Here is a 27108-nt window from a genome sequence, read left to right as displayed (position 1 = left end):
CATGCACAACCACATTTTTTTTTACGATATCGTCATCGTGAAACCATACGTAGTCCTCTGTATGCACCCTTTTCCGCAAAAATGTCCGGATTATTAAGATTTTTTTAGGAACACGCGGTGGGCAACATTAAAGTCTCCCGCATGCATTATTGATAAATCAAATTTTTGTGAGATGGGGTGATATTTTCTCGCCACCACTTGGAGGACGCCGGTGTCAAATCGGATTGCTTTTGGGCATGACAGTACGGTAGCTCCGGATAGATGGATTGACCCTCCTCCCCCGCGACCCCAGCCTAAAATAACGTGAGACAATCTCGTTGTTATGTCACTAAATTAGGAAGCAACAATGGAATCCCAAAATAAAATTGACCATAATAGTCGTTTAAACAAGCAAATGCTTTATTAATATTGTTCTCAATAGTTTAAATATGTTTTCCTTTGTAAAATCTCAAAACGAAAACAAAGAACAGGAGTGTTAAAGCCTGTCTTAAGTCAAACCAAACACACGTCATCAGAACATTACAAACATATGATCACTTTCTGCATTTGTAAACAACCCAAGCCGCCTGCCAACCCCGCTTCAGTTTAAGATTTGGCATTTCAATTCAATTCCCCAACGTATACGCCTTGACCTGTTTGTCATCAACATATTTCTTTAATTATTGCAATTTGAACAAGAAAAATCTTAACTCCACTAAAACAAACAACTTCTAATAAGTGAAAAAAAGCATTAGTGCCAGTATTCTTAACACAGTCAGCAGTACAATGAACATAAGTTGTGTATAGACCTTCTGTATGGTAAGCAGCCTTGCCTGCAATTCTGACAGGCAGAAACATGCACACACGCGCGCGCACACACAAATTAACAGTGGTAGTTAAATCCACTTACTTGGTCTCAGTCCCACTCATACTCATGTCCATAGCGTGAATGATACTGGATCCCACACATGGAGAAATGCAACAAAGCCTCAATTTAACATGTATCACTGCAACAATAACAAACATATTCAAGAGATAATAACAAGAGTGCGCAAGGTAAAACGGTAGGAGGTCAGCATTTTGAAAACAAAATAACATTTGTCATTATTTTCACAATTCCAAAATTAAAGCCTTACATATAAACTGGAAAAATAGAGACAAACTTGACATACACAGTAAGATGCAGTTCTGGTACTCAGAGCTGATTGCGTGTGGTTGGGTCAACGTCATTTTTTCCAGGTGTGTGAAAATAAACTGCACTTTTCACATCATGTAGTAGTTTTCTCATACGATGAAGGTAACACAGTTTATAGTGCCCTTAGTTTAAAAGGTGCGTTTGAATTTGGTGTATGAATGTAAATCTTTTCAAAAGTCTTCCATTTACTAAGCACAGCGCGGTAGAGTCGAGTCTTTTAGACCGACGGACGTACCACCAATCTTATTCAGTTTTCAAGTCTAAGCAGTTGAAATCTTCATCTGTGGAAAAAAAGGCTGGCTGTATACAACTAACAGTCCCTGCGTTTATTTGTATAATAGCTTAAATCTGGCCACGAGAATGTGTGTAAGCATGTCTGACATTTTTTTTCTGTATGCGTCAGCACGTTGATATGCAAACAATGTACATGTACGCACATGTGCGGAACATTTAAATATGCATATCTGTAAAATGTGTTGATGTGCTATCGTAAAATACATCACGTATCCCAGTGTATGCAATATCAGTGTGTCCGAAGCGACAAAAGGAGGAGGCTCTTCAGATTGAATCAGCTCCACTGCCCAGCAAATCACCAGGCAGCAACGCAGCAGGACTGTCCATTTGGTGCCTCTCCTCCATTTGTGGTGCCCCCCATAGACTGCCGCCATGGTATCCCGCAGCCATGCCCCCCCAAATTCCAGACCTCCCAGATTCAGCTCCATCGACATTTCCCACCGCGCCTGCTCCGTTGGTGCTCCATTGGGAGAAAATCCCCAACCCGGGCCCTTGGGCCAAGGAGGTTTCTGAACAGCTACTTGAACCATCTAGACCTTGCCAACCGGAACCCGGGGACATTACACCACTCGGACCTATGGAGCCACTTTCTGCTCCGGCGCCACTCCCATCTGCACCCGAGATGGCGTTCGCTACAGGCCCCTCATTTCTTGGAGAGCTACCCTCGCTTGGGGTCACTACGGCGCCAGTTCCAGGTGAACCATGCGTACCTGCGGCCGCCGCCCCTCCTGTGCTCGTTACATCAGCACCCGCAGCCTGGCAATGTGCAAAATAGTGAGAAACTTCCTCCTCGCTCAGGAACTCTGCCAGGATTGTGGTGTTCCCCAGTACACACCTGCACAGAGAGCAGTTGCGAGTTGTGTTTTTCATGACAAAGCTTTCAAATTATAATATCATATAATACCATTGATGAAACAGTCGAATGTCAGTGGCATTTTGACAAGCCCCATGCTAACGTTAGCATTGATATACAGTGATACCTTGGCTTACGAACTTAATTGCTTCCCAGACAGAGTGTGTAAGGTGAAAAGTGTGTATCCCCAAAATTAATTTCCCAAAGGAAACCATTAAAATGAGAATAATCCGTTCCGTTCCAAGGTCCCCATAAAACATAATTTTCTACTTTCTTATTTTCTAAGTATTAAAACTAGACAAATGTACCTTATTGTATGTATAATAAATGTGCTATGGTATTATAATTAGAGAAATAAACGGTACTGTATGATAAAGTCGTTTTATTTACCTTTGTGATGATCGTTGATGGCATGGAGTGGCCGCTTTCCTCAACATTAAACACTTGATGAGGAACGTAGCCTTCTTCTTTCACCATCTTGAGGAATGATCCCTTGTAGGTGCTTTCTCTGTGATAATTTTATCTAGTTCCTCATCAATTGTGATCTGTTTAGCTGGGTTGATAGCTTTTTGCAGCAAGTGTACATACAGATGGCTTGTGCAGGTTGTTTGTGGCGCCTGATTGATTGGATATCTTCAGTCTACACTCTGCCTTTGAACTATCAAAGTTGAAAGTCACTGTCGTCTGCCTGTCTCTTTAATGTTTAAACCACCCCCCCTCCACTGCTGCGTTCTTGACCAATCACGTGGCTTTAACCGAAGACTGGGGGCGGGGGAATAGAGGACCAAAAAAAGTCGGCGGCCATTTTCTTTTTGGAGAACGGCTTCACTCTCTCTCTGTCTGCAAGCCCCACCCCCACTAACTGCTGCGTTTATGACCAATCACGTGGCTTTAACCAAATACTCGGGACGGGGACTAGAGGACAAAAGCAGTCGGCTGACATTTTCTTGTTAGGAGAACGGGCTTGTTCGCGAACGACACATCACTCATTGTGGCAGCTCCGTATGTATACTGAAAAATAGTTTGTATACCAAGGCAAAATTTTGATTAATTTAACATTCGTAAACCGAAAAGTTTGTTAGCCAAGGGGTTCGTAAACCGAGGTATCACTGGACTCCTGCGAGAGACAGCAGACAGCAAGCATGCAAGTTAATGAGCAGTGTGCAGGCTGGCTAGAATTACCTTTCCGTATGGTCCCGGCAAGTTGACTTTCATTCCGATAGTTTGGCTGATTTTTTTTTACAAATAACGAGGAATGGAAAACTACTCATATTAACGGCGAGTAAGTTATTTTAAATAATAAATTCTGACATTTTGTTGAAGTCATACACACACTCTCACTAAAGCACAGACTCTCACTGAAAAACGAAATTTCTAAATATTTTGCTTTTACGGGTCTCGTAGTCAAAAAGGTTCCCGGCCCTTGCTCGACAGTTATTTTTGGAATGAGGGAAGGTATGGCTCAACCTACATGTGCAGTGCACCCTGGGCCTTGGCTGCCTCATGACGGCTGCTGTAGCGAATCAGTGCGCTGCCCTGGGTAAGGCCAAGGTGAAAGGTCAAAAGGGGACCATGCTGCATGCATATCGTCTTTAGTGTCGAACCATCGATCTATAGGGAAAGAAGAAGATGGGATAAGGATGTAAACCTGATTTGGGTATGTAGAAAGAGAAAAAATAAATACAAGCACAAAGGTTATCATCATAACGTCTGTGTAAGCTCTCAGTCGTACAGGAGTGGTCCATCGATGAGAAGGTTTCTTCAGCCGTCATCTGTACAAATTTGAAGGTTTCGGACGTTTCGCCTCCTATCCAAGAGGCTTCGTCAGCGAACTAAAGTCTGACTGGTCGTATCGGCCCTATTTATATATCCCTAATGTCCAGACATGGCGGCGCCGGACACAGCTATGATAGGTCCCTACTCTCAGGTTGGGGGGAGCAGAGGACCACTTCCTGTGGCCCCACTGATTGTTCCTACATTCCTGACTAACGACTGGCCTATTTGCCCCACTCCCACCGGTATCACCTCATCAGCATTACGAATGTTGCCTAACCTGTTTTGCCTAAGCAGGCTATTGTGAAACCAAATGCCTTTTCTGTCTCATTAGAATAAAGTAGTTTTTTGTTCACCATCTATCGTACTTGCTGATATTTTTATCAAGTGAACTCCCGACGATACCGAACCAGGAAAGACGAACAAGAAGTTTTAACCGAACACCTTACATTGCAGGAGTTTCTGAAAAATTACAAAGAGTCCTTTGGCAACACAAAATTCCTACTTATTTCAAACCGATAAACACGTTAAGGCAAAAATTAGTGCATCCAAAAGATAGGCTGCCTAATGAAAAACAAAGTAATGTAGTTTATTCAATACATTGTAAGAATGAAAATTGTAAAGAGCAGTACATTGGGGAGACTCAACAAATTCTCAAAAAAAGACTTTATCAACATCGCAGGGATAATACAAGTGGGCCTCAATCGGCAGTACATTTGCACCTAAAAGCTAGCAACCACTCATTTGACGACAATGAGGTTAAAATCTTAGCGAAAGAATATAGATGGTTTGAAAGGGGGGTAAAAGAAGCGATTCTTATAAAACAACAAAATCCTTCATTAAACCGGTCTGGTGGGGTGAGGTTCAATTTGGATCGTTCGTACAATAGCCTGCTTAGGCAAAACAGGTTAGGCAACTTTGGTAATGCTGATGAGGTGATACCGGTGGGAGTGGGGCAAATAGGCCAGTCGTTAGTCAGGAATGTAGGAACAATCAGTGGGGCCACAGGAAGTGGTCCTCTGCTCCCCCCCAACCTGAGAGTAGACACCTATCATAGCTATGTCCGGTGCAGCCATGTCTGGACATTAGGGATATATAAATAGGGCCGATACGAGCAGTCAGACTTTAGTTTGCTGGCGAAGCCTCTTGGATAGGAGGCGAAACGTCCGAAACCTTCAAATTTGTACAGATGACGACTTCTACTGACAGCAATATTTTATGTTTTAAAACTCACACTGAATATTCATGAAGTCTAGTTTTCAAGTTGATGCCGATGCCAGAAGTGACGTCGCAGAGGGAACGCCCATGACCGAACTCTTTGAAGCCATTGTTTTGATTCTGGAGCTAGGCAGCTAAAAATATCAGCCTGCGTGTTTTGGATATTTTAGATGCTATAAAATGTTTTTCTGATGTCAGCTAGGAAACAAAAAAAAAATGGTGTCGGTTGTCCTTTAAAATGTTGTGAGTCAACAAACATTAATTCTTGTAATAAACTGTTTCCTTGTAGTACTCCCTCCTTACTTGTGGTGTGAGGTTGCTCAACAGCAACCAGGAACTGCCCCTCGAAGCTACACCATCACTCCAAGATGTGCCTACAAAAAAAAAAAGAAATCATTTAGTACACATGACATATTACACTCAATATTAGCTTCAAGATTTGAGTCAAATTTCAGTACCTGGCCCAAATCTAGAGTCTTGTTTAACACCACCACCGCCCCAGCTCCGGGCTACGCGTGGGCCGACGCTTCCCCAAGAAGAGGGTGCGCCCTGCTTCTGATTGGTTAATCCAGGAGGCGGGCGTGGCAGCTGTGTACTGTTGCGATCGGTTTTCCACGATTTACTTTGTCCGATGGGATCGGGGGGCCAACTGGACTTGTATTCTGAGTACTTAGCTAAGAGAAAATGGGATGATGCAGCTTGCTTGTTAGATAGGGTTTTTTTGGCATGGCATCTACACCAATTAACTCATTCGCTGCCATTCCCAAATTTATTCGGCAATTGAAAAGTGTGACGTTGAGCACCATCCCCGGATTTGTTTGGGATTTGTTTTTCTTGCGTTGGGGTGCTGATAAAGAGCTGGTCAGACCTGACAATATTTTTCCCTTCCACAAGGGGCAGCATTTACCTTTTGTTCATGTTAGGGCTTTGTTACAGCTTCAGCTGTTGTTAAAGCGCTATATAAATCAATATCTATGTACAGTATTGTATTGTATTTTGAACAGCTGCCCCCTTTTCAGGCTCAGATACCTCCAGACCCATATAACCTAGGAATTAACTATTTTTTTTTCTGATGAAAGAAAAGAGTGTAAGGTTTACAACGCTGTATTGAATGTTTATGTAGTCCTAAAACTCAATATTTGTCGGTCTTGCAATTTGAGTGACAATGACGAAAACCCTGGCACTGGAGTGGACACATTTTTGCGCATCGTCTGGCAGTGAATGAGTTAAGAAGAGTGGAAGCGATTGTTTTTGAACAACTATTCATAAGGACACCAGCATTTACCTGTACCGTGTGCTTTGCTGAGTGGGCTGTCTGAGGCACTGTAGGGCCAGGCACCGTGTGAAGGCAGTGAGGTGTTGAGGGCGGGATTTGGCCCTGTTACAACATTGCGAGATTATTTGGATTCGGGTACCTTATCATGCAAGAACTTCATGAGCCACTAAAACTGGGGATTGACTGTCTCGGTGTAGCAGATTTTGCTCATTTAAATTCTTGCTCATTTTCTGCAATCGCGTGAAATGAAATGTATTATTATTATTAAAGCATCTCATGAGGCAGGTAAGGGAGAGAAAAACAGTTCCACCCAGATTGCAGAATGAACATGGAATAATGAATAAACTATTTGACATACCTATGGTGTCTCGCAATAACTGATGGTCAGAATCGTTGAGGTTTGGGGGTCCTGGGGAGCCAAGAACACTACTGGGGGTCATGTACGGGTCAGATTCAGGGTCTCCGCTATTCTGCATTCCGTTCCAGGGGACACCAGGCTGGAACTCTAACATCATAGAAGAAAAACATAATAACTATTGCTACTCGTTTAATCCGTATACAATTTCCCACAGATAATGTAGTACAATAAATTAAAGGACAACCGACGTCACTTTTTTGTTTTTTAACTGGCACCAGAAAAACGTTTTATAGCCTCTAAAATACCCAAAACAAGCAGTATGATATTTTTAGTCAAATGCAAAACACCAATAAAAATGACTTAAAGTGTCCAAATTCTGCAAAAAATTTTGCTGCGAATTGGGTATTTTCAGAAAGTCCCGCCCCCAGTTCGTGACGTCACGCCAAGATGTCTTGCATTGCTTGTGAATCAAAACAATGGCTTCAGATTCAGAGAATCAGTTATGAATATCATTCAAATAGTTCTGAAGAGGAAAGCATACATGTTTGCAATCGATTAAAGAATTATATGTGACATTTTGAGGCAACTTTGGGGGAAAATCTCATCTCTCATCTCATTTTCCGTACCGCTTATTCCTCATTAGGGTCGCGGGGGTTGCTGGAGCCTATCTCAGCTGTCTTCGGGCACGAGGCGGGGGACACCCTGAATTGGTTGCCAGCCAATCGGGAAAATCTCTCACCCAAAAAAAGAGGCACAAAATGGTGACCTTCAGGGGCCACCTCCGCAGGCTGATAAATTCCTTACATGGAGCTTGGTTGCCCTCTTCTGGCGGCTTTTGGGTGCAAGATGGTTCTCACACCAAACATGTACAGCAAAATACATTGACGTGATGGAAGGACTGCTACAATGTGTCTTTTTTCGGTCAGGGGGCGGTCCTTTCGTGACGTCACGTACGGACTCGTCACCATCTCAAAAACAAGACTTCCTGAATATTCAGAGCGAGTCTTAAAACGTTGTGTGTGTGTCGTGTACAGTATACAGTCGTGTACAGTATATAGTATATTATTTAGTTGTGTTTAGTTAGTTTAAATTTTCTGCTTGTTCTACTTTTCTATAAGGCAACCATACGAAAATAAATAATCACCTGGTGGCCAACTGGATGTGGAAGTCTTGTTCCCCATTTTACTCCCAGGCGTACGCTGCCAGTTTTCTGTGGAGCCTTAAGCAAGAATACCCAAAGAATCATCACTCAGAATCGATTAATGGAAACACGGAGAGCCCCCACTCACCTTTAATGCCTTATAAATGGAGCCTAATAATATTGCGGCTTCTGTTGGGGTAATTCGCTATACGAACATCTTTAAACATCGCTTTCTAATCTTTGTTTACGCTTTGGACTTCCTGATACGTCATATCCTGCCTTCCTTTTCCTGCTTTCCTTTCCTTGCCTCTCCTCTTTCATCTAGAACTGCTTCATGTCACAAAGAGGGTACAGAAAGTCCTGAAGAATGAATGTCTCTCTGTGTCTTTGTTTTGTCATATTGTCTCTATGCTGTCATATTATTTGTTATTTAGTTTTTTTTGTTCTTTTGACTTCAAGACGGCGCCGCGAGAGTGGCTGCCTTTCCAGCAGCTCATGTATTTTGTTTTTCTACTTCCATTCCTTTCATCACTTTGCTGCTGTGAAATGTAAATTTCTCCACTGTGAGACTAATAAAGGCATATCCAATCCAATCCAATCCAATCCAATCCAATCCTTTACATGTCGCACACCATTACGTCACATCCTATTGCGTCGCACACTGTGCGCCATATAAATGCCCTCCCAGTCAGTCTCTCTCTCTCTCTTCATGCTTCCTCTTCAGCAGACACCGCGATGTCTCCGCTGTCTTCAAGATTAAACTAACTTTCTGTCCAATACCTGGCTTCCTGCTGATTTAACCATCCTCTGCCATCAACGCCCGTAGAAGCAATGAACCAGGGACGAACGATCAAGATAAACCCATTAGCTTCATTTGATTTTTGATTCAAAACATTCCCAAATTCAATATGGTTCATCAAAATACACCGTGAATGAGGGCAAGTCAAGACCAGATTGAGAATTGTGAGGTGGTAAAAATTCGGTGATAATCCATCTGCTGACCTACCGTTCTTGAGAAGTGTCGACTCAGAGGGAGATGGAGCTGGGGAATGTCCCTCCATCATCCACTTGAAGCGTGACTGCTGTCCTCCAATGTCCTTCACCCCCCCGATCATTGGACTGCCAAGTTCCAATCCTGACAGGTTACCAACATGGAGATTTCATTGTGTTCAAGTCAAACTCCAGGACAGTATAACTCAGAGAGAACGCAGATTCCCCAAAATAAAATTCTAATTTACCTTGATTAAGAGGAAACATAATTACAAAACAGTGCCTGTTACACTCACCAGAGTACACCCCTTGCATTTTGGAATGCGGATCTGACACGGGGCCTCCTACTCCAGGAGGTGGGTACGAGTCAACCATGGGCTGTTTAGACAGATTCCCTAGATGGTGAGAGGGGGATAATTTGGAGCTGCTCGCTGCTACTCCGCCTTGTTGATGTCGTTGTTGCTGGAGAATTGCAACAATCCTCGCCAGCTGAGAATCAGGCAAAGAAATATGATGAATTAAAAAAAAATCTTAGTCTGTCTGAGAAGATGAGTTTTTTGGACATTGTTGCTGCCGTCACGCAGAGGGCAATTTTCAAAATAATGCTGACCTGCTGTGGATCCGGCTGCTGTCTGAGTGGCTGCGGTTGAGGGAACTTTCGTTGGTTTTGCAGAAGCTGCTGCTGTTGCTGCTGTTGTTGTAGCAAGAGCTGACAAGCCTGTGGATTTGGAAACAGAAAAACTGTTGCTAACATTAGGTAGCGGTGACCACACTGACAAAACACTGTTGCTGAACCTCTTTTTAATGACTGTCATGATGCTAAAAGAAATGTTAAATAATTTTGTGTGTTCTGGATTTTGGATGGGAGAAAGGTGCACATTTCTCCCCATCCAAAACAGTAGAGTTGGGCGACCCTAATTGAGTGATTGAGAAGGTGATTGCAACCACCTGCCGTGGGACATTGCAGAAGCTCAGGTGAAGCGCCAGCCTGAGCCAGTCAGGAGGAAGAAGAGGGACAAAGGACAAGCTCGGTGTTAGGGGCCTGCCGAAAACTGATATCAACTTTTCACAATACCCTTCCTGCATCTGGCTGAGTGAACTTTTATCGCTTGCTGTCTCGCCGCACGACAATGACAAAAAGAGAAGTCCAAGATGGCGCCCGAGTAGGCAGCCGTCAGCAAGTGCGTTCATCAGCCTTGCTTTTTTTGGTTGTTTTCGTCTTGTTTTGTGTTTTCTTTTGTCACCTTGTGCTGTTGTGCGTCGTGTGGAACGGATACGGATTGTTTTTCAGCATTTTTGACCACGACATTCATCAAGGAGGAGACTGTGCTGAGCGCTTGCGCCTTCTCGGCAGCATGAATATGCCAGTACTGTTTTTGAATGGGAGGAATGTCGCTGCCTTTCGACTGCCATCGCTGGACACCAAAGGGGCCATTGTGCTTTTTTTGCGCCTGTAATGGGCAGCATCTTCACAGCCCCGCTTTGTTCAGTGGAAGGTCAGTGCTGTTAGCAGTCTGCGGCTGGATGGATGCATGGCTTGAGGAACCCGCGAATCCGCTTTCAACATTTAGCTTGTAGTCGACGTGCACGTTCCACCATGATGTCCCTGATCCACTCCTCTTTCATCTAGAACTGCTTCATGTCATCACAAAGAGGGTACAGCAAGTCCTGAAGAATGAATGACTGTGTCTTTGTTTTGTCATATTGTCTTTGTCCTGTCATATTATTTGTTTAGTTTTTTTTTGTTCTTTTGACTTCAAGACGAGGCTGCGAGAGTGGCAGCTCATGTATTTTGTTTTTCTACTTTCATTCCTTTCATCACTTTGCTGCTGTGAAATGTAAATTTCTCCACTGTGAGACTAATAAAGGCAAATCCAATCCAATCAAAAAAAAGAAAATAAAAACAATTTCAAACGAAGCAAAGTACCGTACTTTCCGGTGTATAAGGCGCACCCCCAATGAATGGTGTATTTTCAAACTTTTTCCATATAGAGTATAAGGTGCAATGTCATCTTTGGAAGAAAATCAAGGCTGTTGGGTGCACCTTATACACAGGAAAATACGGTAATAACAAATAGAAAAGTAATTAAAATTAACAAGTGATTTTTTTACGCTTAGCCACACCTAAGTAATGAAAATTACTTTAATAAACTTTATAAATGAGACACGGAAGAAATCATTGCTTCATCGATGAAAACAAACAGAACACATAGTTCTCCTGTTGGATACGATGAGGCTTAAAAACAATTCAGAATTGAATTTAAAATATGATCATGTACCAGATGGAATTGCTGCACGTGGGGGTAGATGTTGCTAAGCACAGCTAATTGTTGTGGGGAAATCTGAGGAGGGAACGCTCCTCCACCAACACTCCCGGCTCCACCAACAGGAGCGACACCTCCTACTCCTCCAACCACACTGCCGCCAGGAAACGGCATCTGCTTCAACATAGAACCCGGAACCTGTGTGTCACAGAAGAGGCAAGAAAAGTGTTGGAGAAAACATAAAGCTGCTTTGCGTATTTATTTATTCAAACATGGGTAAAAAAGACAAAGATGCTGATCAACAGTGGGATTACTTTACATCATGTATAATACGTAGCGGTAGTTATAAAAGAAAAACAAAACAATAACATACATTTATTGTGAATCAATTGGCAATATCTGTAGTGATAATGAATCAGCGTTTTCCAGACTTTTTTTGTGGACCCCTTTTTTTTGGGGGGGGGGGGGGGGATACGAAACTTCTCAAAATAATAATAATACATTTCATTTATAAACACCTTTCAAAACTCTCAAGGACACTTTACAGTCACACATTTTTTTTGTGCGCAAAAGCGGAGTTAAGCCACTTCTCTTCTTTACACTCAGTCTTTTCTCCAATTTTCTACGCACTATTAACCTTATGGCCAATAGAATGTCAACCAATTATGATTACCGGGACCTTCTGACTACCAAAATTAGACATGCAGAACCTGAGCTGACAGGAACGGATGCGGCACTTGAGCTCGATGCCCCGATGAGGGGTTCAGAGGATGCAAGCCGGGTTGGTGTATGCCTCTGGGTTGATGGATCCCTCCACCACTCCCAACATACATTCCGTAGCTACCCATCTGCGGGAAGGTGATGATGGAAACAGTATCTCATTCTTTTGACTTCTAAACCCAAAGTGAAGCGATGCACAGAATTAGCACAACAATCGACAAGCTTGGCATATGATTAACGGATACATGGCCCAACATGGTCACATCGTGGTGCTAAGCCATTATTGATGTTGAAACCCTTGCTCTGATTTGATGTGAATTTTTGACAATATGAAACAAATGTTCATACTTTTTCACCATAGGTGCTCGTGTCAACGGGACCCATGTCTTTGGCATTCGACATACGGTAAACTCCTCCACCTCTTCCTCCTCTGCGAATGTCGCCATTGTAGTCAGTCATCCCTCTTTTGTCTCCTTCCATCTTCTTATCTATGTCTTCACCCTGGGAGCAAACGACGCATTTATCACATTTTGGTGGAGGCATCATTGATCATGCTATGATGAGACTATAAGTGTATTGGAAAAATACATCTTACGAAGGACGAAAACATTACCAGAGGACCCATGTTTGAAAACTGTCGTGAGATTGGATGCAGCCAGCTGTCTCCACTGCCACACTATTTGAAGAAATGTAGACATAATGTCAGTCGTATAATGTAACAACAAGATAACTCAATATAGGCTACAATTGGCAAAAAAAGCTCATGTGCCACATACTAACTAACTAAAAACCACGGAGAGTCATATAATGTCTCAATTTTTAATATTAGGAGAAACTCCCTCTTCGAAAGCTTGTGTTTTACGAACCTTCACATTGCCTCGCCTTCCTCCATGATTCCAGCCCCCCGAGTGAAAGGAGGAACTACTTCCTTGGGAGCCGCTAGTGTTCCAGATGCCGACGGCGCTGTCATCCTCCTCTTCCCAGCTGGGATGACGGGAGGCTGCGACTGAGCTGTCTCCCTTCCCGCTCCAGTTCTCCAGAGACTTGGTACCTGGAATAAAACAAAATGAATGGTTCCCATGTTGAATAGTGTAAGGTCATGCATGTATTGTTTTTTTTTTTTTTTTTTTTAGGTTACGATGCATCCATCTATCCATTTTCCAGACCGCTTTATCCTCATTAGGGTCATGGGGGTGCTGGAGCCTATGCCAGCCCAGCCGTCTTCGGGCACTAGGCAGGGGACACCCTGAATTGGTTGCAAGCCAATTGCCAGGGCACACAGAGACAAACAACCATCCATGCCCAGACTCAGACCTAGGGACAATTTGGAGTGTTCAATCAGCCTGCCATGCATGTTTTTGAAATGTGGGAGAAAACCGGAGGACACAAAGAAAACCCACCCGGGCTCAGGCAGATCATGCAAACTCCACACAGGTCTTGAAGTCACAACCTTTGCATTGTGAAGCCAGCGTGCTAACGACTCGACGACCGGGCTGCCCCGTTACTAGGTTACTATGCACAAAACTCTAAAATACATTTCGAGTTGCGATGGAAAACTAACGATTAATGATAATGTGTGATCATGTTTGACTTACTTTTACCAGGTTTGGGTGAGAGGTTTCCCCAGCCAGACATTTTCGGATCATCCGAGTCACCCCACCCCGATGCTCTATCCGATGTCTGATTCCAAGCACCTGCCCCATTGTCAAGAGATTGTGTGCCCCCTCCCCACATACCTGGATGTGCAGATTTAAGAAATCATACAATCAAATTTAGTGGACAATTAAAAAGCAAGTCAAATATTCCCTTTAAAACACAGGTGTCAAAGCCAAGGCCTGGGGACCAAATTTGGCCCGCCACATCATTTTATTCAGCCCACAAAAGTAAATCAAACCTGTGAAATTCCATGAAGTCTGAACCAAAATGTCAAATTGTCCCATGCAAACCACAATAATAGTCATTATTTTTTACTTCAAATTTGAAAACTTCTAATGGCTTCCCCAAATTCATAACGGGCCCCGAGAGGAAACCTTAACTACAATGTGGCCCGCAGAAAAAAAAAACAAAAACAACAACAACAACAAAAAACATGAGTTTGACACCCTTGCTTTAAAACAAAAGTGTGCAACGCAAAAAAACTGCTCACCAACTACTGCGTTTCCAGAGTTGGCGTCCCTGTGTTGCAAGCCCTGATGTCGTCGAGATGGCTCCAGCGCGGAGGCCTGCTGACTGTGGCTTTCATTAGATGGGGTTTTATTTTTGTCCCACAAGTTCACATTTTTGCCGTTGTAGTTGGTCGGGTCTCCCCAGGCTGAAGTCCCGTCGTCAATTTCCATTTTGTGACCGATGGACTGAGGAGAGGGCTCATCCCAGCCAGTGGCTTTCGCAGAGTCATCCCCAGAGATTTGAGGAATGGGGCCGGATATCCAGCAGGAACCGTGGTTCTGATTCCTGGATGGCGGACCCCCGCTTCCAACATTTTGCCGGTCGTCCAAAGTTCTTCCCGATGGGTGGTGTCCCTGCGATTGGTGATGCTGATTTGTTTTCACTGTGGCCACTTGGGTGTTTGGAGACGGAGCTGCGGAGTGGGGCTGGGAACTCCTCCAGTCGTCTAAGTCCCCCCACCCTCCCCGCTGAGATGCACTTTCATCTGAGTTACCCCAAGAGGAGACTTCATCAGAGCTCTTTCCACCTCTGAAATGTCCGTCTCCCCATCCACCAACAGGTTTGGACTCATTCTGACCCCAGTCTCCCCAACTGCCGACCTTTCCCCTTTCGGTTCCCTTCCACCCCCCCGTCCCTTTATCTCCCGAGCCAGAGGGCCATCCGCTGCTCTGATCTCCTTTGTCTCTCCAATTCCCACCTCTGTGGTCTCCCCACTGGTGTTTGTCACCCCATCCTTTGCCCTGGTTCTCAGGTAGAGGTTCACCCCAACTTCGAGTTCCTGGAGTTTCCTCCATGTCCAGCATTCTTGGCTTCTGTAGAATGCCTTCGGACATGTGAGAACTGGAAGAAACCCGTGAACCACCACCGTCCCAAGAGTCCCTCACAGAAGCAGGGCCAGAGGTCACATTGTCAGACTCAGCGTTACTATTCAGCCTGGAATTGGAGTTGAAACCAGAACCGCGATGATTGGGGGGCGTTGTTCCTGATGACAAGTTTTCATTTCGATGGCCGACTTTTTTCGGGGTGTTTAGATCCCAGGCCACATTCTGACGAATTTGGGTCTGGCCCCAACCCGTGTTGGAGAGAACCCTGGGATCCAGGTCAGACCTGTTGAGCATGCCGAGTAAGGCCACTTCAGCATCGGAGGTCTGGTTGGAAAGGATGAGCACAGACTTTTGCCCATTACCAGTCCCTTTTTCTCCATCATTTTTTGTTGCATTTCCACTAGAGGAGGCTGGTCCTTTACTGTCCGCGCCATGTCCTTGTTGCTGGACCCCATGCCCACTTTCTATCCCTCTTTGATTGTCCCGAGCATTTTCCATTGTTGCTAACTTTGGTGATCTTGGCAAAGCACTTCCACCGCCACCTTCACCGTTGTTGTTGTCATTCCCACAACCTCCCGTTGCGCTCGCTATTGCTAACTTATTTGAACTTACACATTCGTCTGCATCTCCGCAGTCCATCGCTGGGCTCTTGTCTTTCCACACTCCCTGAGATAGCGTTTTGATATTTGCGTTTTCCCTTCCCCACCCTGTACTGTCACCCTGGTTCGCAAAGCTCCCCAGATTTTTATCCTGTTCATGGATCCCCGTGTCGCCTCCGCCCCAACAATTGTCCTGTAAAGCACCTGTTCTTAGAGCGGGGGGGACTGAAGTCCAAGGTTTCAAAGAAGAAGAGACAGCAGAAGAGGAAGACAAAGAACCACATCGGTCCACACTCCGTTCTCCTACAGAACCGGACTCTGTTTCTCTCTTGTCAATATCTTCTCGATTTGGTCCAGTTCCCTGTGCTCCTTCACCTGAATCCTGCTCTTCCACAAAATGATATTGTTGTTCTGTACTCGTGTCTAATTCTGCTATCTCTGTGCGCTTGTGAGGGAGAGAGGTGGTGCTGACAGGGACTGAAGACAAATGTAGCAAATTGGCCGAAGTCGAGGTCTCTCCCTGTGCTAGGGCTGGCCAGGCAGAGGGGTTCACGTTGGGATTTAAAATGGCACCAGGGAGACTGCTGTTGCTATCCGCGCGACTCTCTTGAGGTCCGGGAAGCAGTTGGGAGACTTTGGAATTATAAAATGCTGTTGATCCCAATCCTGCTTCCACTTGACGGCAAGTGGATGAGCTCCACACGACGCCACCTGTCTGAACACATTCATTTGGTGATGAAAACGATGAAAGAGGAGAAGAAAAAGGCGAGGAGGAATCATACACTTTCCCTGCACCTCCTTCAGCTACTCCGTCTATCTGCTGGAGGTTCTTCTCATCAAATGAGGCACTACTGTTTTTGTTACCAGGGCCGTCTCGCTGCTGCACTCTTCCTCCAGCTTCGTCACAACTTAATTTGGCTGTGCCTTGGATGCTAGGCCAGCTGTCCAGATCAGTCCCGTCCACAATGATCTTGTCACAACCCTGAGAGGGGGGCAGGCTGACAGATCCTACCCCCCATGTGGAATTTGCATAAGTTGAATTAGTAGAAGATGAGGATAACGACAGAGCAGTAAGACCTGATGAGGATGTCGTGTTGGGTGGTGATGGGGAGGATAAACCCAAGTTTGAATCTAGATGGAAAATAAGACAAGCAATTTGCAATGGTTTGTTTTCACATTTGGGACAATGTTTAACTTTCACTGCTATTCAGCATCCTGTCAACTGCTCGATTGTTATTTTTTGGTAACAAATTAATTAAGTAATAAACAAACAAAGAAATACATAATATATAAATGTATAAATCAAAGTAAATAAACAAATAGATACATAGATAGATGCATACATACTGCAGACTCAAAACTATTCAGGTTGTTTTGTGGAACCTACCCGTGTCTGTATTTGCATTGGAGTTATCCGTTTCTTTTGAGGGAAGAGGCGGTGCGGCACCCCAGCCACTGCCCGCCCCAACGCCACCAGGGCTCGCATCTGCACCACCTCCCCCGAGCAGCATGGAGGACAGTGGAGGCTGCCCTCTCTTCAGTAGCACTTTGTGGTCCTGTTGGCAGCGAAATCTCGGCGGAACCTCTCGAGACATGTATCGCTGCTGCTGCTGCTGGGGGGTTTGGTTTCCAGAAAGGGAGGAGGGCTGTCCGTTGGCCACAGCGGTCCGCTGCTTTGCATTGTTCCCTCCACCAGGAAGAACTGGTGCAGAAAACCCAGTGGCAGTAGAATTTGACGACGAGGTGTCAATAGGGCCGAGGCTGGGGGGGACCGAGGTTGGGGTGGCGGGTTGCTGGGAACAGGAGGGCTTGGTTGATTCTGGCACTGGAAAAATAAAGAGTACCTTGGGTGAAAAGGGTCAACGTATAAAACGGAAACCCTGTTTTTTCTTAAATATTCGGAGCCATCGCCCTTGGAATAGCCTTCCCCCCAGACTTGCTTGTTATATGAAAAAGAATGTTGTCCGTTTCTGAGTAGGAAATAAGGTGACGCAACTTGCTTTTTTGTAAAACAGCCACTAGACTGGAAAATTGCTTATTTTTACTATCACATCCATAACTTGGCAACACTCACAGTGCCTTTGTAAAATAGCGTTGCTCTGTTCGCACTCACGCAAATTTCCCCATTGTGAGACGAATAAAGGTTTTCTGAGTCTGATTCTGATTTTGTTGTGAATCAGTAGGTCATGTCTACGGGGCCGCACTTTAAATTACATGCTTTTTTAAAATCGTACGGACCAATAAACTTACATGTATTGATTATCAGTTCATCCCCCAGCCCTCATACGAGCATATAATACTTTGCATAAAGAAATAGAAACCATGAGAGGCATTGTAAAATGCAATACTGACAGTTTTTTAAATTGCATTTACCTTTGACGTTCTGTTCTGGGATCTAAAGGAAAAAAAGAAAATGGGTCAGATATCAAGCCAGCCTGACACCCCATTATTAATTTTTATTTGCCCGCTTGAAAATACTTCAAATGTTTACAATTGTCCAAGTTATGCGTCCCATTAGGAGCTTTGAAATGATTTAACCTTGTGTCATAAAAACAATCAGTAAATAAAACAAGGGTGAATACATGTTCTCTATCCATTGCAAGACTTCCACAGCTTCATAATCCAAACCATAACATATTCAAATGCAGGTTATATGCATAAGGTCATAAGAAGGTCAACTCAAAACAGTAAAATGACCTTTTGAGAAGTTTCCTTTATCTGTTTGTCGTCTTTCTTCTTTTTCTTGTCTTCCATTAACTGTTTTTCCCTTTACTGATTCTCCAGTCTGTGAATTAAAAAGGGTACACGGAACATGTGTTGTTTGAGTTGACTTTGTTTTTATTGTTCTTATTTTTAATTTATGTACAGCACTTTTTGTATGCAGCAGTGGTTGTTTTTCAAGTGCAACATAAATAATGTCCAGTTAAGGTCAGAACACACCCTGAAAATGTAATGCAGCAACGTTGGAATATCTACTTTATCCATGATCATGAGAACAACAACACGAGAACGTCAACATTCATACAAACACGTGTTTCGAACACGTCCACGCGTTTGAGTCCAATGGAACGTTTGAAGCAGCTAGCAGACCCGCGATGTGATGCACGGACGCAGTGACCGGAAGAGCCCGGGGGCACAGGGAGAAGGAGGGGGCCACGACCGTCGGACACAGCTACGCCCGACAGATCTTGTCAGCAAGCCAAACCAATCAACCCGTTACTGCCAAACTATACCCCCGATTGGAACTAACTTTCATACAGAATATGCTAAATGTCCACAGAATATAAGTAGAAATCCCAGCCAGAGCCTACTGTCCAGCATGCCCAATCATTGACGCTCCGTGTCACTCGTCAACAGCATGTTACTTATTAATAACTTGGGTTTACGATACACTTACGTCCCAGGTTGCAACGGAGTCGAAGCAGACACAAAAAATGCATTTGACCCACGCAGCCGCTACAATGAGCTTACACAACCACGAAAGATGAAAAATAAGATATTATGCAAAGCGTTGACTCACTTTCGGAAATCACATCGGAAATAAAGTGCGTGAGGTGCAAAAAAATGCTGGCAGACCTACACGCTAGCTAGGTACGCTAGCTTAGCGAGCTAGTTCTTCGAGGCTTTCAAGGCTAAATTGGATAAGAAATGACATCACCGAAACGTCGTAGGAAGGCTAGTATCCTTTCGCACGGCTGTGCTTCTCAGGACGTAAACAATACACACACAGCAACCCCCGGGTGAGTGGCAGACTTTGTAAGATCTGTTAGTTTACTATCGGCCATTTTGCTTCTGTGTGGACTGTGGAGGTTTAGCAAAGCAGCATAACATTTCACTGGCTGGTTGTTGATCACCAAGGGGAGGAGAGATTGCCGTGTTGATACCGTCCACCAGAGGGCAATGTCGTCATAACACGCAGGTAAACAATAGCGCAATTCCAGTAACGAGAAAAAAAAACAAGGAATAAACACGTTTCGGTTTTTCCAGCACAATTCCGAAAGGAAATAAAACAAGATCAGCAGATGTGGCAAAAGTCAGCGGTGGGCCGTCAGGGCCTGCGAGCCCTTCTCCGCTGGCCTAAAAAATATCTTAATGTTAATTATATTTTGGCCATTAATTTGTATTAAATAATTAAAATTGTCTTTCAGCTTCCTTTCATTGCTTTTCTCTTGTTGTGCTGCCTCCAGATGTGTTCCGTATTTAATATGAATGGTTTTCCGTTACTCATGATTGGTAAAAATCGTGCCATACTGTAGGAATGAAAGTCAATTTGCCGGGTCCATACGCGAAGTTACTGCTCATTAGCTTGCACGCTTGCTTCCTGCTATGGCTCACATAGTATATTGCTGCGAACGGGGCATGGGGCATGTTTAATCGATGATATTGTTTCATTGCAAATTAGAATCAAGTCGGAACCTGTTCTCTCCACAAAGGCGAATCCTTCGGTCCATTCAACCTGAAGTGTGCAATAATCAACTTTTGGACTCGTCGGGCTTATTCATAAGGGGGCGTTCACCTCTTTCGACATCAACGGCCAGCAAGGTCAATATCATCCAATCAACATTGCTCTTTCACCCAACTCCAGCCCAAACAAGAAATGAATAGCAAAAAAACGAGTATATTGAGATTTATCTGCGAATCAGATGCAATCATCAAAAGTCATATACGGCTCGCGAGCTTTAACCAATCAGATTTGGAGTTGGCAACACAAGGCCTGCTGGAAGGCGCTAGAAATGTCGGAGTTTTTGTAAACTATGATTGGCTGGTAACGTGAATGTCTAGTCACTTGCCAATCCAAGTATCACTAGCCGCGAGTGAAGAGCATGCTGGCTAGCGCTAGCACACTGTATCTGTAACGAGCTGCGTAAGCAAATATATTGTTGTGTTGATTCAATAGCGGTTTTGTCAATCCACAATGGCTGAATGAGGAGAAGAAATTGATTTGGTTGCAGATATACTGTTAAAGCCATTTTCAAGACGGACTTTCCAAGAATAGATGGACATCATTAAGGTTGGACAGCTCCGAAGGTAGCAAAAATAGCAAATAATATTGCAATTTTAGGAGTTGATCATGAATCTACACGTTCATAGTAAAAAAATCAAACAGTTTAATGACAGTATTTCTTAAGTTTCTCCAAGTCACAAGATATTTTCTTGCTAACGGCATCCTCTAGTGGACGTGAAGTAAATCACACTACACTCACAGCTGTGGATTGATTCAGATGTAGCACTACCGAAGGCTGCGGGTTGACATGCATGGCCAAAAGTAGATACAGTGGTACCTCGGTTCTCGAACGCCTCACTGTTCGAACAAATCAGTGTTGGAACAAAATATTCGAGATATTCTTGCTGCTTCGGTGTTCGAACGCCAATACGACGCACACGTGGGGAGCTGAGCGGCGCACGGGTGTATCGCTCTCTCCGTGACCAACTGTTGTCGCATGCGGGCGTGCGGGCGTGCAGCCGTGCGGGCGTGCGGGCGTGCGGGCGGGCGTGCAACGTTTGCATTGTGTTGCCTGCTTAACACTACAAGGACTCCACTTTCTCAGCAGGTTTCAAAACTCTGAAGTACACTTTTGAGTCAGGGTGTAGTCCGAAGCAGGCTTCTGCTTTGAACGAACGTTCAAAGACGCGAAAAATTATGACACATAATGTTCGTTCGTTTGGCAATTTGCATACTTGGCACCGGCAGCCAATCAGAAGCATGCTTCGGACTACACCCTGACTCAAAAGTGTACTTCAGAGTTTTGAAACCCGCTGAGAAAGTGGAGTCAACATCGCTTGTAGCGATTTGTTATCCGTTTACTACGCCAAAAAGCAAATGGCACACAAGGGTGCAAAAAGATAAAAAGCAAATGGCACACGAGGGTGCAAAATGACGAAATCCCGGAAGATGACGAGGGTGCAAAATGACGAAATCCCGGAAGATGACATGCAGTTACGGGACGCAGTATTACACTCGCACGCGCATCGAAGGAAGAGTCCAGGTACGGTGGCGAGTTGAGTCAATCATCATCCGACATTGGCGAGGTGATCGCGAACCGTATAAATGCCCCGTGTCCATGACGAGAGAATTGACAGTAGGTGGAGTAGTAGTGGAGGGCGGCCGGGAGAGGGAGCCCCGCCTCCCCGCCGATCCCCCCTCCCCCCGCTCTCAACTCGCAAGTGACAGGAGAAAAAGAGGTGGTTTCGGTGTTCGAGAAAAAGAGGTGGTTTCGGTGTTCGAAAAAAATCGCTTTTCGAACAGGGTCCTGGAACGAATTATGTTCGAGAACCGAGGTACCACTGTACTCTAATCCCATGATGTGATTCTCTATGAGTGCACGTGATTGAAGAAGAAAAATACTGGTAAAAGCAAAAGGATTGAATCTGGAAAAAAACCTCCAAAGACACAAAACAAAATTCCACTGAAAAGAATCATGATTTTCTTTAGGATGAAAAAAGTTTTTTGAATGTGAGCAGCTTTTGGTTGTTAGGATGGCACAAGCTAACTGTTAGGGTCATTATTGAGAGTTTTGAAAGGCGCTTATAAATGAAATTATTATTATTATTATTAATGAATCAGGAATCAAAAGTAAGAACAAAAAGTTTTTTTAATCTTTGAGACGGCACATAATGGAACTGCCTTCACCCAGTGGGGCAGGCAGCTCGCGTGGATGGCGAGAGGCGTGAGGGAAGAAGAAGGGGGCCGAGCTGTTTCTGAGAGCTTTTGTAAATACGGGAAGGATGTTACGTCATTGAAGTAAAAGTATAAAACGGAGGTCCGAGAAAATATAACGATGCACAGTGAGACCTGAGCTTACGAACTTTATTGGTTCCCAGACAGTGAGTGTGTAAGCCAAAAAGTGTGTATCACAATTTTTTTCTCCCCATAAAAAAAACATTAAGATGGGAATAATCCGTTCCCGGGTTTCCATAAAATATACTTTTCAACTAAATAAGCCTTAAAACTCCACACAACATACCTTATTCTATGTATACTAAATGTGCTATTGTATTGTAATGAAAGAAATACACTGTACTGTAATGTATAATAAAGTCACTTTATTTACATTTGTGATGGTCATTGATGGCTTGATGGAATGGCGTTGGAGGTCCGAGGTCAAAGGGAATTGCTGTTTGGAAAGAGAGGCACATTACTGTCACGAGCCAGTTGACAGCTGGGCGGGGCCTCCGCTCCTGCCGTCCGCCAGCTGCTGTCAATTTCCTCATCACTGACTGTTGGACATTTAAACCCGACGCTGGCACTCACCCAGCGTCGTAAGATACTTCGCCTCGCGCCCTGCCAGTACTTTGATTGTGAAATCAGTACGTGATTTGCCTCACCCAAGGAATGATTCTAGCCACGAATGCGTTTGTTTTATTGCACCGCGTCGTAGGTTGTTCTGCACCCCCGTGTGCCTCTTTGTTTTCTTAGTTAGTGTGGTTGGGAGGATTGCCGCCGCTCACCCACTAGCATTGTCATTTAGTCATTCTTTGTTTTGTTCTACTAACTTTTTACCGGGTCCGCGTCTTCTCGGACCCGCGTTTTCTGTTAATAAATCTACTGCCTGCACCAACGCCTCTGTCCTGCTTAGCGATCCACCAGCAATCCCCAACGTTCCCGCTCGTCAGCTGCCACTGTCGCCGCCGCAACGTGACAATTACATGAGGACTGTAATTAAAGAAATAAACTGTGTTGTAAAATAAAGTTTATTTACCTTTTTGATGGTCATTGATGGCTTATGGAAGGAGCGTCACCTTCCATAAGGACTGTTGGTAACTTAACCTCTGGTGTGGCTTCTCTTTGCTTCTTTGGAGACTCCTCATCATTTTTGCTGATTAAAAACCTCTTAATTGACACCTGTTGCTTTCTGACTTGTAAGGTCTTATGATACTGAGGCATAACAGTATCATTCATCATGTTGATGATTCTCATAGCCACAGTCTTTTCTGGATAGAACTGTTCGATAAAAGCCTGCCCATCATTCCACTTTGCCAACATTGCCTTGATTAGCTCACTTGATGCTGCAGCCATCTCCTCCTCCTCGCCCTCGGATGTTCTCGAACCATCCGTTGCTGGCTTTAAAATTCTCAATAAGCGCCGAACTTCCAGGTTGCTGCGTGACGATATCGACGTGAATTAGCCGTGCTTTCTCGCATAAAATAGCTTCATGCGAGAAAGCACAAACACACACCTCATTCGTGTTTTTCAATTATCTCCTTCTTCTCAGTGACGGTGATTTTATTTTGTGTCTTCTTGGGCTGAAGACGAGCCTGTGGTGGGGTTTTTTTTCGGTCCCATAATAGTAAAATTATCAGCAAAAAGCACCGAGGAGGCGATCGACGTGTGCATTCAATGAGAGGGGTTGTGGAAAGGTGGCCCGGCTGGACTGCTGTTCGGTCATGTGCTTCCGCCGAAGATCACGTCGCCAGATCCGAAGGTCGTGTGCTTTGGTGTTCTTCCGCCGAAGATAACTCCACCAGCCGTGGTGTGTGTGTATAATGAAAAGTAGTGCGTATTTCAAGGTTGAATTTTCATAAATTTGACGTTCGTAAGACGAAAAGTTCGTAAGATAAGGTGCTCGTAAGCTGAGGTCTCACTGTATAACGAAATAAAAAGAAAGGTTCGTATAGCGAATTGCCTTAACAGTAGCACATTTACTATTACTCATTTGTTTTAGACAACTTTTTTACTCCTTTTAGGCACAAATCGACCTGGTGTGGTGCTTTAAGCATTAGGTCTTCCGAAATGAAGCCGTTGGAAGCAAACTACAATGACATAAAAACAGTTTTGATGAGATCGGATCCTTTTTTAAAATTCCTGTAGATGTAGTTGTTCATAATTGAACTCTACCCGACAGCAGTTTGAACTGAAGTGAAAAAGAAAACTTGTTTACATTCCAGAGAAGCTCTACATTAAACCGTGGACGCTCGTTTGTCGTCCCAACGCAAATCTCTCACCAACTTCAAGTAATCATCATTTTTCTGAGCCCAAAATGGCATGATATGTGGTGGAATTTGAGTGGTGTTTAATGGCATGGATTTGGAATGTGTAGGAAAAATGCTCAAGAGCAGTCAGGAATTACGGTTTCTGAGGAGGAGAATGTGTCTCATCTCATTCATGGTAAAGTGCCAACGTTAGCAGTCCAGCCTTTGTTTTTTTCCCAACTCTGAGTGTGTTTGTGGTCTCAGTGCTGATGCTGAGATTGCGAGATTAAAATAAATCACCATACTTACAAACTCACATCGGGTCACAATCACCGGGAAGGCAAATTCAAATGGGGATGTGTACAGTATAAGAACTGACGTTTCATTTATAAGCCAAAAGTTTTCAAATGTGTGTCGGCTCCTCCTGTTGGCGGCCATCTTGCATGGTGATGCGATTTACTGTATCTGGCTAGGATCATTGAATGCTTTGGATGGCTTGATGTGTGGGGAGGCAGGCAAGGGGGGGGGGGGGTCTGCATTGGTTGGGCATTCCTGTTGTCTCTAAGGTGACAGCAACACAGCGGGACTATTGACATGCTGAAGGTCTGGATCTCACAGACTTTCCGCACTGGAATGCCATTACAACGGTACCCTCACACAGAAATAAGACCTTGGGATATTCTGACAATTTATTTCCACAGATTATCATTGACATTTCTTCCTGTGATTTTTTTCAAGAACAAATTAGCAACACAAGTATTGGACCTCACTCAGCATCGATTATTATGCAAAAAGTATTAAAAAAAATATGTAAAAATGTTACACTTGACCCATAATTCGAAGGCCTGTTGGTTTTATTTCTATTGTCGAGTATGTTCGGTGTCGTACCCCCCCCGCGCACAGCAGCATCTTTTATGACTAAAACTGGGCAGCTGCTAATAATCGGCCCTTTCAGTCCCCGCTGAGTGTTTTTTTTGACTTTCTTTCAGAAAGCTGAGGACATGAGTAATCTGGAAAGATGCAAATGTGGACAAGGCAAGTGATTGAGCCTTTTTTTGTCAACAAATCAGTGATACAGTAGCATTCATTAATTGTTGATCCAAGTGGTGGAACTTGGGCATTGTGTGCAAAGTAAAAAACACATTTTGTGATTATTTGAATTGAGGAGGAAAGAAATTGATTGTCAATCTTAGACTGGACATGATGAGTTTCCATTTTCATTTCACAACAGCAAGGTCTGAGCCCAACTTGGAATTACAGGGTGTAGCTGTCTCAAAGTGAACCAGACCATACTTTTTGGAGCAGTAGACCAAAGACTGCAGATGCATTTTCAGACACACAAACAACTTAAAAATGGAAAGGTTTCTGAACCATATGATCACATTCTCCCTGTTAATCGTCATAATAATAATGCAAAAAATATGCATCATGCTCCGCTGCCAAAAAACAATGTCTTCAGCAAGAATTAAGAAAATGTGCAATGTGTTCACAACCTATAATCACATCTGCCAGCTCATACTCAACTTTTAGATTTACATTATTATTACTAAAACTCAAACAAATATGACATGCTGTCGCTCTGATGAGTTCTTGTCATTTCTGACTCCACGCCAAATGTTTCCAAACAAACAACTAAACTGCCGTATTTATTTGATGAAACAAAGATTTGGGTGTGTGAAAGTGTCCTTTTGAATTGTTTAGTTTGACCCAGAAAACTCTATGGTCCGACATGACAATGCTCGATTGTTTGCGGGCCAAGTCTGCGCTGCCTGTATCCACACATAAGATCGAGAACTTTCCAAACAAAATACAACCGGAGGGCCCATCCTTCATGCACCGTTCTCCTCAAACCATCTCGCCGCATACATACAGTCATCAATCATCATCATCATCATCATTTTGCGCCTGTATTGAGCAGCATTTTCACCCCACACCCCCCCGCTTTGGTCAGTGGAAAGGTCGGTGCTGTTGGACAGTCTGTGGCTGGACTGATGTATGGCTTGAGGAGCCCAGGGGGAGAAGAAAGTAGCGTCAGCTCAGAGCTCCGATGCGTATGTGGAACTGTCGCGGCTTGGAATTGAATCGGATTTACGTGGTGCGGGCGATTTTTGACAATCTCTTTTCATTAATGGATGCGAAAGCTTTGTGTTTGCTTTCTGTCAGAGATGTTGTTTGGACACTGTGGACAGAAACTATTTATTGAGAGTACATGCAAATTAAAGTGATACATGAGTAAATCATAGTTTTCTTGATTAGAATACCACACCTCTTGAGTTCTGAGCACGAACAGCTGTAAGCAATAAAACATTGTGTTTTCCATGAACTGATAAATTTTAACCTGGCTAATGAGCTCTTCCTGTGAAGGAGTTTGAAGTCCTAAATTACTTCTGTGATAAGGAGTTTCCCCAGTCCTAAATTCTCTACAAGGCCAGATCTCCTAGATGGAGCTGACAGTTTAATTTGCTGCGTCTGTTGACCTGATTGACCGCAGGTTGTCTGTTGATTCAATTGTGTATTCGAGTCACACATGTTGACTAAGCATATAACA

The 27108-nt window shown here is 44.0% G+C and overlaps 2 protein-coding genes across 3 annotated transcripts in view; one reads left to right on the top strand and one right to left on the bottom strand.

The window, feature by feature from the left end:
- Nucleotides 1-378: 378 nt before the first annotated feature.
- LOC148885884 (trinucleotide repeat-containing gene 6B protein-like) lies at nucleotides 379-19485 on the bottom strand. 2 transcript variants are annotated; one of them, XM_089019490.1, is made up of 21 exons: nucleotides 19171-19485; nucleotides 18348-18435; nucleotides 18024-18045; nucleotides 17038-17475; nucleotides 14208-16781; nucleotides 13657-13797; nucleotides 12928-13112; nucleotides 12675-12737; nucleotides 12410-12562; nucleotides 12052-12189; nucleotides 11357-11539; nucleotides 9688-9795; nucleotides 9374-9566; nucleotides 9094-9222; nucleotides 8091-8165; nucleotides 6947-7093; nucleotides 6598-6690; nucleotides 5771-5986; nucleotides 5616-5686; nucleotides 3793-3932; nucleotides 379-2303 (listed from the first exon to the last, which is right to left on the bottom strand). In XM_089019490.1, the coding sequence occupies exons 2-21, from the start codon at nucleotides 18402-18404 to the stop codon at nucleotides 1733-1735; spliced, it is 5697 nt and encodes a 1898-aa protein (XP_088875616.1). In that variant the 5' UTR covers nucleotides 18405-18435; nucleotides 19171-19485; the 3' UTR covers nucleotides 379-1732. The 2 variants fall into 2 exon arrangements, with proteins under 2 accessions (XP_088875616.1, XP_088875617.1); XM_089019491.1 differs by having other exon boundaries at nucleotides 19309-19485.
- The window catches only part of cdc42ep1b (CDC42 effector protein 1b), a 24632-nt gene continuing 16828 nt past the window's right edge, over nucleotides 19305-27108 (top strand). The window contains exon 1 of the mRNA XM_089019495.1: nucleotides 19305-19390. The gene's annotated coding sequence lies outside the window, so the exon portion shown is untranslated. The remainder of the gene's footprint in view (nucleotides 19391-27108) is intronic.

This window comes from Hippocampus bargibanti, linkage group LG17 (assembly GCF_051943395.1).
Source record: "Hippocampus bargibanti isolate YZ-2025 linkage group LG17, ASM5194339v1, whole genome shotgun sequence".
In the NCBI taxonomy this organism is placed as follows: Eukaryota; Metazoa; Chordata; class Actinopteri; order Syngnathiformes; family Syngnathidae; genus Hippocampus; species Hippocampus bargibanti.
The sequence above is the reverse complement of the archived record's forward strand: the minus strand, read 5'-3'. Positions and strand labels throughout refer to the sequence as shown.